At 40.5% G+C, this 15,847-nt stretch overlaps 1 protein-coding gene across 24 annotated transcripts in view; it reads left to right on the top strand.

Moving 5' to 3' along the window:
* Positions 1-15,847, top strand: part of LOC100347176 (protein FRA10AC1) — a 103,303-nt gene that overhangs the window by 74,227 nt on the left and 13,229 nt on the right. For 9 of the 24 annotated variants that reach the window (XM_070057593.2, XM_070057601.2, XM_070057596.2 and 6 more), the window contains 3 exons: positions 1,007-1,052; positions 12,774-12,887; positions 14,358-14,400. In XM_070057593.2, the coding sequence (XP_069913694.1) occupies positions 1,007-1,052; positions 12,774-12,887; positions 14,358-14,400 (203 nt within the window). Of the gene's footprint in view, positions 1-1,006; positions 1,053-11,137; positions 12,888-14,357; positions 14,401-15,847 lie in introns of those variants that run through there. The other 15 variants (XR_011382359.2, XR_011382362.2, XR_011382364.2 and 12 more) reach the window with 3 other exon arrangements.

The following is a 15,847-nucleotide window of genomic DNA, read 5'->3' on the forward strand; positions in this document are numbered from 1 at the left end:
ATTCTATGTTAAATCCTTTTACTCAACTGCAGGCTAATGAAGGTGTTCTGAGCATGTTAAGGTCAACTGGGATGTTAGCCATAGTAAATGCAAAATATTTCCATCTTACAGTGAGTGTACCAAGAATGTAAATCCATCTTAAGTCGAGGCGTATCCATGTTGTCACATATAAGTCTCTCACCAAAAGAAGTAGGTACTCCTATCTCTACATAGGAGTAAATTCAGGTAAACAGATATTCAGTAACTTACTCTGTACTATTCAGCTGCTAAGTGGTGGAGCTAAAATGTTAACCTATATAATCTGACTTCTTTGCCCTGTAATATTCTGCTTCTGTACTGTACTGTAACTTTTTTTTTTTTTTGTATTTTCAGTTTGATAGAACAGGGCACATTATTTGTTAAACTAAGATATCTTATAGCCTGACACCTGTAACTTTTAGGGTATTTTAAGAGTACATAATATTGTTCTGAACAGATAGATTGGTAATTCTTCAAATGTTTTTCAAGATGGGATTTTACATACTATCTTACAGGAGGAAAAGCTGTCATGAGAATTGGGTTTAATTTTTTCTTTTTTTGAGATTTATTTCTTTGAAAGGCAGAGTTATAGAGACAGAGAGAGACAGAAAGATATCTTCCATCTGGTTCACTCCACAAATGACTGCATTGGCTGGGTGTAGGGTGGGCTGAAAGCCGGAACCAGGAGCTCCATCTGGGTCTCCCAGGTGGGTGGCCGGGACCTAAGCATTTGGGCCATCTTCCACTGCTTTCCTAGGTACATTAGCAGGGAGCTGGGTTACAAATGGAACAACCAGTACATGGACCAGTGCCCATTCAGGATACTGGCATTGCAGGCAGCAGCTCAGCCTGCTGCACCACAGTGCTGGCCTCTAGGTTTAATTTTTTAGGTTTGTAAATGTTATTAATGCCATGTTAAGATTTACATATAATTTTAATGTGATGTATAAATTTACTTTGACCTAAATCTAATTCTTTTTCTTATCAGTTTGGATTTAGGTGGCGAGTAGAAAAAGAAGTAATTTCAGGAAAAGGTAATTCTTCAAAATTTTGCTTTTTAAGGGGATTTAATTTATTTTGTCATGTTATTGAAGTAATTGGGTAAAACTGTTTCTAACATACACAATAAATTATGTACAAAAATAAAATTAGCATATATGTGGTATACTGTTAATAAAGGTTAGAATGTAATACTTTAGTGATATTTAGCTTTAGAATGTTGCCTTTAAATGTTCAGTTGAGGATATGTAGAAAATGTTTAAAGAATTAAAAGATTTCCTAGCAAGGAAACTTTAAACGGATGAATGCTTTCTTTATCAATTTTTGGAATAATGATTTGCTGTTATTGTATTCCAGCCAAATCCACACTTTGGAAGTAGAAATTAAATATCACTTTGAACCTAGTAGAATTTGTGAACAGGCTGATTCTCATTTTAAGGAATCCCTGAGGTTGAGCCAACATATGTAGTCTCACAGCAAACAACCAGACATTTGTTGGTTATCAGTGGGTACTTCCCCCCAGCCAAGAAAACCTTTTATTTAAGGAATACAGACTTCATGCATTTCATAAGTACAACTTTAGGAATATAATGATTCTTCCCACTCTCCCACCCCTCCTCCTCCCTCTCCTATTCCCAGTCCCATTCTCCATTAAGATCTATTTTTAATTAATTTAATTTAATTAATTTATTTTTTTTTGACAGGCAGAGTGGACAGTGAGAGAGAGAGAGAGAGAGGAAGGGCTTCCTTTTTTCCATTGGTTCACCCCCTCCAATGGCTTCTGTGGCTGGCACACTGCGCTGATCCGAAGCCAGGAGCCAGGTGCTTCTCCTGGTCTCCCATGTGGGTGCAGGGCCCAAGGACTTGGGCCATCCTCCACTGCACTCCCTGGCAGAGTCTCTGTCCAGCAGAGAACTGGACAGGAAGAGGAGCAACTGGGACAGAATCCAGCGCCCTGACCAGGACTAGAACCTGGTGTGCCGGTGCCGCAGGCAGAGGATTAGCCTATTGTGCCGCGGCACCGGCCTATTTTTGATTAATTTTAAACACAGAAGACCAACTCTATACTAAGTAAAAAGCCCAACAATTTGCACGGAAGAAAAAATCAAACCCCCCCCCCAAAAAAAAACCAACATAAAAACTGTTCCTCAACAGTTGAGACAAGGGCTGTTCAAAGTCATTGTGTCTTGAAGTTAATTTCACCTCTTCTTCTTCTTTGTTTTTAGAAACTTAACTAACTTTAAAGAAACACCCAAGAATGATACATCTTTTGTGAGCACTTCAACATAATTATAATACAACTCTTTGCGGACAGAGGTCCTGCATGGGAAGTTAGTGCATAGTGACTCTTGTTAATTTAACAGTTAATACTCTTATGTATGACGTCAGTGATCACCCAAGGCTCTTGACATGAGCTGCTTAGGCTATGGAAGCCTTTTGAATAAACAAACTCCATCAGTATTTAGACAAGGCCATAAATAAAGTGAAAGTTTTTTCCTCCCTTCAGAGAAAAGTACTTCCTTCTTTGATGATCACTTCTTTCTACTGGGGTCTCACCCACTGAGGTCCATTACATATGACATTTTTTGCCACAGTGTCTTGGCTTTCCATGCCTGAAATGCTCTCGTGGGCTTTTCAGCCAGACCAGAATGCCTTAAGTGCTGATTCTGAGGTCCGAGCTCAGTTTAGGTAGATTGTATGCGTCCTATGAGTCTGCTGTGTGGTCTGCCTCCCATGTTGGAGCATTCCCTCCTATTATTATAACCAGATCCTTCATCCTAACCATATGATCATTTAACACTTAAGGAGATATTTTTACCACCCAGCTTAAGGGGACTTGGGGTCCCATGGCAAGTTTTTAAATTGTACCCTTAGACATAAGTACATAGGAATGTATGCAGAACTATACAGTTTTACAGTTACAGACTTCATACACTTCATAATTACAACTTTAGGAAAATGGACATGGTAATTCTTCCCACCATGCCCACTCTCCCACCTTTACCCCAAACCCCTCTTCCTCCTCTCTCTCTTATTCCCATCCTTATTTTACTAAAATCTATTTTCAATTGATTCTATACAATTATGTTTAAGAGTTCAAGAAATAGTATATAAAAAAAAGTCAAGACAGGGCTGTTCAAGTCATTGCTTCTTAAAGTGTCAATTTCACTTTTACAGACTGCCTTTTAGGTGCTCAATTAGTATCACAAGTAAGGGAGAACATGTGGTATTTGCCCCTTTGAAACTGGCTTAAGTCACTAAATATAATGTTTTCCAGATTCATTCATTTTGTTGTAAAAGACCAGATTTCATTTTTTAGCACTGTGTAGTATTCCATGATGAGCATATCCCATAATTTCTTCATCCAGTCTTTAGTTGATGGGCATTTGGGTTGATTCCTTGTCTCAGCTATTGTGAATTGAGCTGCAGGAAACACAGGGTTACAGATAACTCTTTCTTATGCTTATTTCATTTCCCTTGAGTAAACTCCCAGGAGTGGGATGGCTGTGTCATATGGTAGGTCTGTATTCAGATTTCTGAGGTCTCCCCATACTGTCTTCTATAGTGGCTTCACCAGTTTGCATTCCCACCAACAGTGGATTAGGGTAACTTTTTTCCCACATCCTCGCCAGCATTTGTTATTTGTTGATTTCTGTATGAGAGCTATTCCAACTGGGGTGAGGTGAAACCTCATTGTAGTTTTGGTTTGCAGTTCCCTGACAGCTGGTGATCCTGAGCATTTTTTCATGTGTCCGTTGGCCATTTGGATTTCCTCTTTTGAAAAATGTTTAAGTCCTTTGCCCATTTTTTCACTGGGTTGTTTGGTTGTTGTTGAGTTTCTTGATCTCTTTATATGTTCTGGTTATTAATCCTTTATCAGTTGCATGGTTTGCAAATAATTTCTCCCATTGTGTCAGTTGCCTCTTCGCTTTGCTGAGTGTTTCTTTAGCAGTGCAGAAACTTCTCAATTTGATGTCATCCCATTTGTGAATTTTGGCTTTTTTTTTTTTTTTTTTTTTTTTTTTTTTTTTTTTTTTTTTTTGACAGGCAGAGTGGACAGTGAGAGAGAGAGACAGAGAGAAAGGTCTTCCTTTTTGCCGCTGGTTCACCCTCCAATGGCCGCCGCTGCAGCCGGCGCACCGCGCTGATCCTGGCAGGAGCCAGGAGCCAGGTGCTTTTCCTGGTCTCCCATGGGGTGCAGGGCCCAAGCACCTGGGCCATCCTCCACTGCACTCCCTGGCCATAGCAGAGAGCTGGCCTGGAAGAGGGGCAACCGGGACAGAATCCGGCGCCCCAACCGGGACTAGAACCCGGTGTGCCGGCGCCGCAAGGTGGAGGATTAGCCTATTGAGCCACGGCGCCGGCTGAATTTTGGCTTTGATTGCCTGTGCCTCTGGGGTCTTTTCCAAGAAGTCTTTGCCTATGCCAATGCCTTGCAGGGTTTCCCCAGTGATCTCTAATAATTTGATGATATTGGGTCATAGATTTAGGTCTTTAATCCATTTTGAGTTGGTTTTTGTGGCAGGCGTAAAGTAGGGGTCTTGCTTCATACTTAGGCATGTGGAAATCCAGTTTTCCCAGCACCATTTGATGAAGACTATCCTTGCTCCAGGGACTGATTTTAGCTCCTTTGTCAAATATTAGTTGATTGTAGATGTTTGGATTCATTTCTGGCATTTCTGTTCTGTTCCATTGGTCTATCCACCTTTTTTTGTACCAGTACCAGGGTTTTTTGATTATAACTGCCCTGTAGCAGGTTTTGAAATCTGGTATTGTGATGCCTCTAACTTTGTTTTTGTTGTAAAAGGTTGCTTTAGCTATTTGGATCTCCTGTGTTTCCATATGAATTTCAGCATCAATTTTTTTTCTAATCTAAGACAAATGTCCTTGATATTTTGATGGTATCGCATTGAATCTGTAATTGCTTTTGGAAGTATGGATATTATGATAGAATCTTCTATTTTTTTAATGTTTTGTAATTGTCATAATTGACATCCTTAGTTAAATTTATTACAAGATATTTAGGGGCCTGCGATGTGGCACAGCGGGTTAACACCCTCGCGTGAAGCACTGGCATCCCATATGGGCACCGGTTTGACTCTGCTGTTCCACTTCCAATCTAGCTTCCCGCTAATGTGCCTGGGGCAGCAGAAGATGGCCCAAGTCCTTGGGCCCCTGCGTCCACATTGGAGACCTGAATGGAGCTCCTGGTCCTTGCTTCAGCCTGGCCCAGCCCCAGCTGTTGGCGGCCATTTGGGAAGTGAAGCAGCATATCAAAGACCTCTGTCTCTCCTTTTCTCTGTCTTTGCCTTAGAAATAAATAAATAGGGGTCGGCGCTGTGGTGTAGTGGGTATATGCCTGCAGTGCCGGCATCCCATATGGGCATCAGTTCGAGTCCCAGCTGCTCCACTTCCGATCCAGATCTGTGCTATGGCCTGGGAAAGCAGTAAAAAGATGGCCTGAGTCCTTCGGCCCCTGCACCCGCATGGGAGACCTGGAAGAAGCTCCTGGCTCCTGGCTTAGGATAAGCGCAGCTCCAGCCGTTGCGGCCTATTAGGGAATGAACCATTGGATGGAAGACCTCTCTCTCTCTCTCTCTCTGCTTCTCCTATCTCTGTGTAACTCTGACTTTCAAATAAATATATAAATCTTTTTTAAAGAGACCAAATAATGAATATTTTTCAAAAAAAGTATTTAGTTTTTGTAGCCATTTTGAATGAAATTAATCTTAGAAGTTCTTTCTCAGCCGTGGTATTGTCTATGTATACAAAGGCTGTTGATTTTTGTGTATTGATTTTATTTCCTGCGACTTTACCAGACTGCTCTATGAGTTCCTGTAGTCTTTTAGTGGAGTCTTTTGAATCTCCTTATATATAGAATCATGTTGGCTGGTGCCCTGGCTCACTAGGCTAATCCTCTGCCTGCGGTGCTGGGGTGCCGGTTCTGTCCCGGTTGCTCCTCTTGCAGTCCAGCTCTCTGCTCCTCTTGCAGTCCAGCTCTCTGCTGTGGCCCGGGAAGACAGTGGAGGATGGCCCAAGTGCTTGGGCCCTGCACCCGCATGGGAGACCAGGAGGAAGCACTTGACTCCTGCCTTTGAATCGCTGCAGTGTGCTGGCCGTAGTGGCCATCTGGGGGGTGAACCAATGGAAAAAGGAAGACCTTTCTCTCTGTCTCTCTCTCACTGTCTAACTCTGCCTGTCAAAAAAAAAAAAAAAGAAAAGAAAAAAAAAGAAAAAAAATTGTGTCATCTAAAAATAAAAATAGTTTGACTTACTCCTTCCCACTTTGTATCCCTTTGATTTCTTTGTCTTGCCTAATGGCTCCGGGTAAGACTTCCAGTATTATATTGAATAGCAAAGGTGAGAGTGGGAATCCCTGTCTGGTACCAGATCTCAGTGGGAATGCTTCCAACATTCTCCATTCAATAGGACGCTGACTGTGGGTTTGTCATAGATTAACTTGAGTGTGTTCAGGAATGTTCCTTTTATACCCAATTTGCTTAGAGTTTTCATCATGAAAGGTGTTGTATTTTATCAAGTTCTTTTTCTGCATCTATTGAGATAATCATACGCTTTTTGTTCTTCAGTTTCTTAATGTGATGTATCACATTGATTTGCGACTGTTGAACCATCCCTGCATACCAAGGATAAAGCCGACTTGATCCTGGTGAATGATATTTCTGATGTATTGTTGAATTTGATTGGCTTGAATTTTGTTGAGGATTTTTGTGTTTGTTCACCCGGGAAATTGGTCTGTAGTTCTCTTTCTGAGTTGCATCTTTTTCAGGTTTATGATTAAGGTGATGCCGGCTTCATAGAAAGAATTTGGGAGGATTCCCTCCCTTTGATTTGTTTTGAATAGCTTGAGAAGAATTGGAGTTAGTTCTTATTTAAATGTCTGGTAGAATTCAGCAGTGAAGTCATCTGGTCCTGGGCTTTTCTTTGTTGGGAGGTTCTTTATTAATGATTCAATTTCTGTCTTGGTTGTGGCTCTGTTTAGGTTTTCTTTTTTTAAGACTTATTTATTTACTTGAAAGATTACACAGAGAGAGAAGGAGAGGCAAAGAGAAAGAGAGAGGTCTTCCATCCAATGGTTCACTCCCATATGGCTGCAACAGCCAGAGCTGCGCCAATCTGAAGCCAGGAGCCAGGAGCTTCTTCCTGATCTCCCACATGGGTGTAGGGGTTCCCCACGTGTGTGCAGGGGCCCAAGGACCTGAGCTGTCCTCTGGTGCTTTCCCAGGCCATAGCACAGAGCTGGATTGGAAGTGGAACAGCCAGGACTCGAACCAGTGCCCATATGGGATGCCAGCACTGCAGGCAGAGGTTTTACCCGCCTGCTACGCCACAGTGCCGGCCCCCTCTGTTTAGGTTTTCTGTGTCTTCATGGCTCAGTTTAGGTCTTTTGCATGTGTCCATTTCTTGCATCTATCCATTTCTTATAGTCTTCTCTGTTGGCATACAGCTCTTTGTAGCAGTTTTTGATGACGAATCTTGTTTCTGTGGTGTCTGTTGTCACATTTCCTTTTTCATCTCTAATTTTATTAATTTGGGTTTTCTCTCTCCTTTTTTTTTTTGCTTAGTTGGGCCAATGGTGTGTAAATTTTTTTCAAAGAACCAGCATTCATTTTACTGATCTTTTCTACTTTTTTTTTTTATTTCGTTTATTCTCTAATTATTGCTTTTCCCCTACTAGTTTTGGGTTTCCTTTGCTGCTGTTTTTCTAGGTCTTTGGAGTACATTGATAGCTCATTTATTTGGGGCCTTTCCAATTTCTTGATATAGGTACCAATTGCTGTAAACATTCTTCTTAACACTACTTTTTCTGTATCCCATAAGTGTTGATGTGTTGTGTTGTCATCTTCATTTGTTTCCAGGAATCTTTTGATTTCTCTTTTGATTTTTTCTATGACCCACTGTTCATTCAGGAGCATGTTGTTCAGTCTCCATGTGTTTGCATATGTTCTAAGAGTTCCTGAGTTGTTGATTTCCAACTTTATTCCATTGATGCCTGATCTGATTTCGATTTTTTTTTTTTTTAATTTGCTGAGACTTGCTTTATGGCCTAGTATGTGGTCAGTCCTAGAGAACCATGCACTGCTGAGAAGCATATGTATTCTGTGGCTGTAGGATGGAAAGTTCTATAGATATCTTAGGTCCATTTGGTCTAAGTGTTAACTCTGTTGTTTCCTTGCTGATTTTCTGTCTGGTTGATCTGTCCATTGCTGAAAGTGAGTTATTAAAGCCCCCCATTATTATTGTATTTGTGTCCATGTCTCCCTTTATATCCCTTAACATTTCTATTAAGTAGCCTGGTGCCCTGTAATTAGGTGCAGATACATTTAAAATAGTTACATCTTCCTGTTGAATTGATCCCTTAATCATTACTTAGTGCCTTTCTTTGTCTCTTTTAACACATTTCTGTGGATATCTATTTTGTCTGATATTAGGTTAGCTACACCAGCTCTTTTTTGGTTTCTGTTAGCATAGAATATCTTTTTCCATCCTTTTACTTTCAGTCTGCATGCATTTGTTGGTGAGATGTATTTCTTGTAGGCAGCAAATTGATAGGTTTGTTTTTCAATCCATTCAGCCAGTCTGTGTCTTTTAACTGAGGAGTTAAAAATGTAAAAGAGTTTACATTCAAAGTATTGATAAGTAACGACTTTGCCCTGCCATTTTTCTATAAATATTCCTATTTTTTACTTTGGTTTTCCTTTGTACTTTTAACTGGGAGATTTTCTTCCTTTACCTTCTTTCATAGTGATAACCATGTTTCTGTGTGCTGCACATCCTTAAGCATCTTTCACAAGGCTGGAGGAGTGGTAACAAATTATTTCAATTTCTGTTTCCTGTGGAAGGTGTTTATTTCACTTTCTTTCAGGGTATAGTATTCTGGGTTGACAGTTTTTTTCTCTTTAAGACTTGGAGTATATCTCGCCATTCTCTTCTAGCTAGTAGGGTTTCTGATGAGAAATCTGCTGTGAGTCTAATTGGAGATCCTCTGAAAGCAATCTAGTGTTTCATACACATTTTAGAATCCATTCTTTATGTTTTACTGTGGAGAGTTTAATTACGATGTGTCGTGGTGAAGATCTTTTTGGTCATGTTTGTTGGGAGGTCTGTGTGCTTCCTGTACTTGTATGTCCCTTTCTTTCTCTAAATTAGGGAAGTTTTCCGTTATTATTTCACTAAAAAGACCTTCTAATCCTTTCTCTGTTTCCATGCCTTAAGGAACTCCTAGAACCCGTATGTTGCGTCATTTGATAGTACCCTGTAGATCTCCAGCAGTGTTTTTTATTTTTCTAATTTCTTCTTCTTGTGTTTTGTCTGACTGTATAATTTCCTGTGCTTTGTCTTCTAAGTTGGATATTCTTTCTTTTGCTTCACCAATTTTTGTTAATGCTTTTTTTGTTAATGCATTTTTATATGTTCTGTTGGATTCTTCATTTCCAAGATTTCATTTTACTTTCTAAGATCTCAATTTCATAGGAGAAATTTTCTTTCATGTCATGTACAGATTTCATTAGCTTGTGCATTTGCATCTGATTACTTCTTTTATTTATTTATTTATTTTTTTATTTTTGACAGGCAGAGTGGACAGTGAGAGAGAGAGAGAGAGAGAGAGAGAAAGGTTTTCCTTTTCCATTGGTTTACCCCCCAATGGCTGCTGTGGCCGGCGCACAGCGCTGATCCGAAGCCAGGAGCCAGGTGCTTCTCCTGGTCTCCCATGGGGTACAGGGCCCAAGCACTTGGGCCATCCTCCATTGCACTCCCTGGCAAGTCTCTGTCCAGCAGAGAGCTGGCCTGGAAGAAGGGCAACTGGGACAGAATCCGGCGCCCCAACCGGGACTAGAACCCGGTGTGCCGGCGCTGCAAGGCGGACGATTAGCCTATTGAGCTGCGGCACCGGCCTACATCTGATTACTTCTAAGTTATATTATCAATTTTTTGAATTCCATTTCTGGCATGTCTTCAAACATGTGGCCAGGGTGTTTTTGCTTAGTTTTGCTTAATTTCTGTTCAGTGCTCCAGGGTGAAGGGAGTGTTAAGGTGACTTCCAGGTTGGATGTGGTAAATCTCTCTCTTTTTTTAATCAGAAGGGAGGTTTTTCTGTTCTGTTGGTGTAGACTGAGCTCATTTCCTTTCCTCAAAAGAGACTAGTGCACAAGGACCACACAAAGGATCTGTGCAGTCCTCAGTGTAAGCAGATTGCGCAGCAGTGTTCCTCACCAGGGAAGCCTGAGCGTGTGGAGCCTCCCACAGTGACTGCCCAAAGTCCCAGCCACACCCTGAGCCTTCCCAGGCAGCCTCAGTGTTTTCATTGTCCTGGCACACAAGCCTCCCACAGTAACCAGCACCCAGTCGTCGTGTCCCCCCTACCCCCCCCCCCCCCCCCCCCGCCAATCAGTTCTCTTCGCCAGACTCAGGAGTCTCTGCTCAGCTGGGTGCTCGGTGCAGATATAAGCCTTTGCAGCTGTTACATATGTCCAAAATGGCACCACTCTCTGTCGGCTTGTTACAGGATGTCGTTGTAGAGTGATTGGGGAGAAAGAAGTATGCTGCTTGCCTCTTTTTTTTTTTTTTTCTCCTCTAGTTTGGCAGGTGCACTGAACCCCACAGGACTCCAAGCTGGATTCCCACCAGGCTTTTCCTGCAGCTTTATCAACTGTGGCTTAGGCTGCTGCATTCTGGTCTCACCTCTCTCCAAAGCTGGTGTGGAGGCTCTTGGCTGCCGTGGTCCTGATTTGTGTGTCCATTCCCTCCACAAGGGTCCACTTTGTCCCTCTAATTTGCGTGGAGTTTCCTCTGCTGTTTGCTCCCTAACTCTTCCCTGAGACTGCACTCTCTCCACTTCTTTAAAACTACCTTCTCCTTCAGTAGAGCAGTAAGCTCCTTCCCTACTCCACCATTTTAATCCAATCCCAGTAGGTACTTTTTCTATGCATTGTGGTAATCTGTTCATAAAATTTTTCTGAAAATTGTATGCCTCTTTACTGTCTCTTGCTATAAAATTAGCTCTTTATGGAAGAATTGCATTTTAACTTAATATTTTTGAAACTATATAAAAGCATTTCAGAAATTATTTATTTATTTATTTATTTATTTATTTTGACAGGCAGAGTGGACAGTGAGAGAGAGAGACAGAGAGAAGGTCTTCCTTTGCCGTTGGTTCACCCTCCAATGGCCGCCGCAGCCGGCGCACTGCGCTGATCCAAAGGCAGGAGCCAGGTGCTTCTCCTGGTCTCCCATGGGGTGCAGGGCCCAAGCACTTGGGCCATCCTCCACTGCACTCCCTGGCCACAGCAGAGAGCTGGCCTGGAAGAGGGGCAGCCAGGACAGAATCCGGCGCCCCGACTGGGACTAGAACCTGGTGTGCCGGCGCCGCAGGTGGAAGATTAGCCTATTGTGCCATGGAGCCGGCCAGAAATAATTTAAAATCTAAAAATCTTTTGTACTGAAATAAAGGATATTTTTAGATTAAATCAACTTACGTAGTTGTTTTTCTTGTGTCATTGGTGTTAGCCCTCTTTTTGGAGGTTTTAATGGACATACTAATGTGGTTTCTTTTCCTTTTAAAATTTTATATAAGAAGTAGAAGGACAGAGACAGCTTTCACCCATGAATTTACTCCCCAAATTGCCTGCAAGGCCAGGGGCTGGGGCTAGAACCAGCTTCTAGCAACATGAACCAGGTCTCCCACACAGGTGGCAGAAATACAGTTTCTTGAGCTGTTACTACTGCTTATTGGGAAGCTGGAATCAGGAGCCAGAGCCGGGAATAAAACCCAGGCACACTGATGTGAGAATGCTGATGTCTTAACTAGAAGGCCAAACACCTATGCGGGGTAATGTGGTATTAATATTAGTATTAAGGGATTCTAAAATTTAGAGTTTCAGCTTTGATTACTTACTGTACTTCATCTCAGGGTGCTAGAATTTTAAAAAGTATTTTTGATGCCAGTTTTTTCTAATGCTTAAAATACATGTCATTATGTTAATATTTAAAATAGTAATTTTGGGGTCATTTTTGTGGCACAGCACGTTAAGCTACCATTTGGGACACTGCATCCCACCCATATCAGAGTGCCAGTTTGAGTTGCAGCTAATCTGCTTCTGATCCAGCTCCCTTTAATGTGCATGGGGAGCAGCAGAGGCTAGCTCAGGTGTTTGCGTGCCTGCCGCCCATGTGGGAGAACTGGATTGAGTTCCTGACTCCTGACTTTAACCTGGGCCGAGCTGTGACCATTTATGGAGTAGATCAGTGAATAGAAGATATTTCTATCTCTCCTTCTCTTTCTGTCATTCTGTCTTTTAAATAAATAAATCTTTAAAAAACACTAATTTTAAATATTACTATTGAATAATGAAAGAATTCACCTAGGTATGTATACAAATACTTTGGAAAATGCATTTACTCTTTGATGGTTTTAGTGAGTACACTTCTCAATACTTTCACTTTCCAAAGTGTAAGATCACTTAATAGGGAGTTATTAAAACTATCTGTAAATACAGATAATGAATGTATTAAGCAAGAATTCTAGAATGATTTTTTTTTGCAACAGTTCAATTATTTGATGGATTTCAACATTTGTTGAACATACTATATTTATTGTGGTCAGTTAATTTTTCATGCCAATGTTATGTAGCTAAGAATGTGTGTATTTTAAAAGTAAATTTTTGGAGTTATTGGCAGGTCATATAGATAAATATTGTTACCAATTACCTTGGCTAATATTCCTTTCATTTTTTAAGGTCAATTTTTCTGTGGAAATAAATATTGTGATGAAAAAGAAGGCTTAAAGAGCTGGGAAGTTAATTTTGGTTATATTGAGCATGGTGAAAAGAGAAATGCACTTGTTAAACTAAGTAAGTTGACTTCAGAGGGAGGGGATAAGATTGATTTATTCCAAGTTTATTTTTAATATTTAGACTTTAAAATTCAAGTACAAAGCTTTTGACATTTTTTCCTTGGAAACTTTATTTTTCCTCAGAGTTTCCCAAAGTCTCAATTTTTGAGCCTAAGATTTTTATATTTTTAGCATTAAAGTGATGTTTTGGTGAAACAATTCTAATATTAAATGTAAACATTATTTGTGGAGTGAAAATCTCTTCCCATTTTCCAGGCTGTCACTAAGTTATGTGACTAAGAAGCAAATTATTAGAAAAGGCAATGTAAATCCTCACATGAGCGATTACTTGGGCATATTGTCATGGTATGGGTGGTACCAGTATCTTTGACAGTATCAATAAAGAAAAATATAAGGATGGCATAATTGTTCTTGATAGTAATCTTAAAAGATTAGGAATTTACTCCAGAACACAACAGTTTCCCCTAATATGCGTGTTTTAAAATCCATCATTCTTGAGTTTTAAGCTAGCCTTCATGTGTCTGCTGTTCCTCTCCCTTGTCATTTCAGTGGCCTTCAGCCTTATCTAGGTCCTCAGTAAATGTGCCCAGAGTTTTAAGTACATTCCTGCTAGACATCAATAATTCCCACCCCCTTCTTACATACATCAATGCAGACTGGTTTTTGAGTTCCTCCTGGAAGTCTTCCTGAGGGAAAATCAGCCTGTGTGGAATGAAGTTAAGGCAAGAGAGGCAGCCACAACTGTAGAACTGTTTGAAAATCTCCTGCTTTTGAAAGTTGTTAGAGCACTTCAGAGGAAATGATTATGCCCATATTGTTAGTAAATACCTTTGATGGGAGACACAAGTTAATACTGGTTATGGAGCACAGTTTGTTTTTGGAATAACTTGACAACACAGTTTTCTAAAGTAATATTAAAGTGTTTTCAAATCCTCAAAGCATTCTAATATTTTTGTTATTTACATGTATATTTGGCCCTCTGTATCTGTGTGTTCTGTATCTGCTGATTGAACCAGTGGCAAATTGAAAATATTTTTTTAAAAAGTTGTTCCTGTACTAAACATGTGTAGACTTTTTTTACTGATCATTATGTCCTAAACAATATGGTAGAACAAATATTACATACTATTTACATTGTATTAGTTATTATAAGTAATCTAGAGATGATTTAAAGCATATGAGAGGATGTGTGTAGGTTATATGCAAATTTTAATTGCATTTATATAAATAACAAACAGCTGCAGATTTAGATATCTAAGGGGACCTCCTTTAACCCACTGTGGAGACTGAGGTACAATTCTGTATGTATGCAGTTTTTGTAATGGTGACGGGCGGAGTGTTTTCAGATTATTTGCTTTTCCTGCTTATGTAGTAAAGGAATATAAAGAAAAGTTGAATTTTTTAATATTAGAGTAGTTAGTGTAGTTATTCCAATTCAATAATTCAGTGGTGCTTTTTCTTTTATTAGGGCTATGCCAAGAATGTTCCTTTAAATTAAATTTCCATCACAGGTAATACTGTCTTTTAAAATATAACTTGCAATGTTTAGAACTCTTGGACATAGTGATTGGCCTGTATTGAGTGTCTAAGTGCAGACTTGGGTGTTCATGGGTTACTGTATACACACAGTCAAGCGTGAGATACAACCACATAAGGTAGGCAGTTACAAATCTGCCATTCCCAGTTCTAGACAAGCAGTTTTGAATGTGAGGGCCTATGTAGGGTGGTTGATGAATGTTAGAAGTTTTAGTTTGGAGCCAATGTTCAGATGCCTTAATTTTCTTTTTTTTTCTTTTTTTTTTTTTTTTTTTTTACAGGCAGAGTGGACAGTGAGAGAGAGAGACAGAGAGAAAGGTCTTCCTTTGCCGTTGGTTCACCCTCCAATGGCCGCCGCTGCAGCCGGCGCACCGCGCTGATCCTGGCAGGAGCCAGGAGACAAGTGCTTTTCCTGGTCTCCCATGGGGTGCAGGGCCCAAGCACCTGGGCCATCCTCCACTGCACTCCCTGGCCATAGCAGAGAGCTGGCCTGGAAGGGGGGCAACCGGGACAGAATCCGGCGCCCCAACCGGGACTAGAACCCGGTGTGCCGGCGCCGCAAGGTGGAGGATTAGCCTATTGAGCCACGGCGCCGGCCCAGATGCCTTAATTTTCTTAGAAACTGCTGTAAAGCAGACTTCATAATGACTGTTGTATCTCTTACACAGTGCTATAGCTGGAGTTTGCTATTCTTATGATTATATACCTCTCTACTTATTTCTGTATTTAAACTGGGCTCCTGTTGAATAATTTCCAGTATGTCTGCCTTGTTGGTTGTATGGGAGTACCAGTGTCCCACAGAGTGTGCTGTGTGTAAGATCCTGAGCTTCAGAATCAGACCTGGGCATTCCCATCAGGCACTCCTCTTACTAGGCTGCTCCTTGGCAAGCTGTTAATCTCAGGAAGACTTAATTTTATCTGTAAAAATGAGGCTGCTAAAGTTACTGTGGAGAGGAAATGAAAGGGCATAGTGAAACATAGTCTCTGGCATTTCATACAAAATCTGTGTGAATTGCTGTTGTGGTAATGGTCAGCTTTCATTTTCTGAATAATAGTTGCAACAGATTCTGTGACTTTTTACAAAATGTTCACATAAGCATGTTAATTTTAAAATCAGCTTCTATAGTAAAGCACCAGTCTAGTATTTAGCTTGGGACATTAAATAGCTTTTTATTTCTTAAAATCAGCAGGTATTTTTAGATTACTTGGCTAGGGCAAGCCTTTGTTTTCTCTTTCTGTTGATGACACTGAAAGAAACCGTAGATGTTGTTTGACCTTGAGCTTCATTAAACCAAAAAAGATTGTCAAGGGAATAAATTTTCTTTATTTGAAGGATAGACAGAGACAGATAGAATTGATACTGATGAGGGAGGCAAAAGAGATTACCACCTTAAACAGTATTACAGCATTTGATGTATGCAC

This window comes from Oryctolagus cuniculus, chromosome 15, assembly GCF_051225735.1.
Source record: "Oryctolagus cuniculus isolate XC-2025 breed Fujian yellow rabbit chromosome 15, ASM5122573v1, whole genome shotgun sequence".
Classification (NCBI taxonomy): domain Eukaryota; kingdom Metazoa; phylum Chordata; class Mammalia; order Lagomorpha; family Leporidae; genus Oryctolagus; species Oryctolagus cuniculus.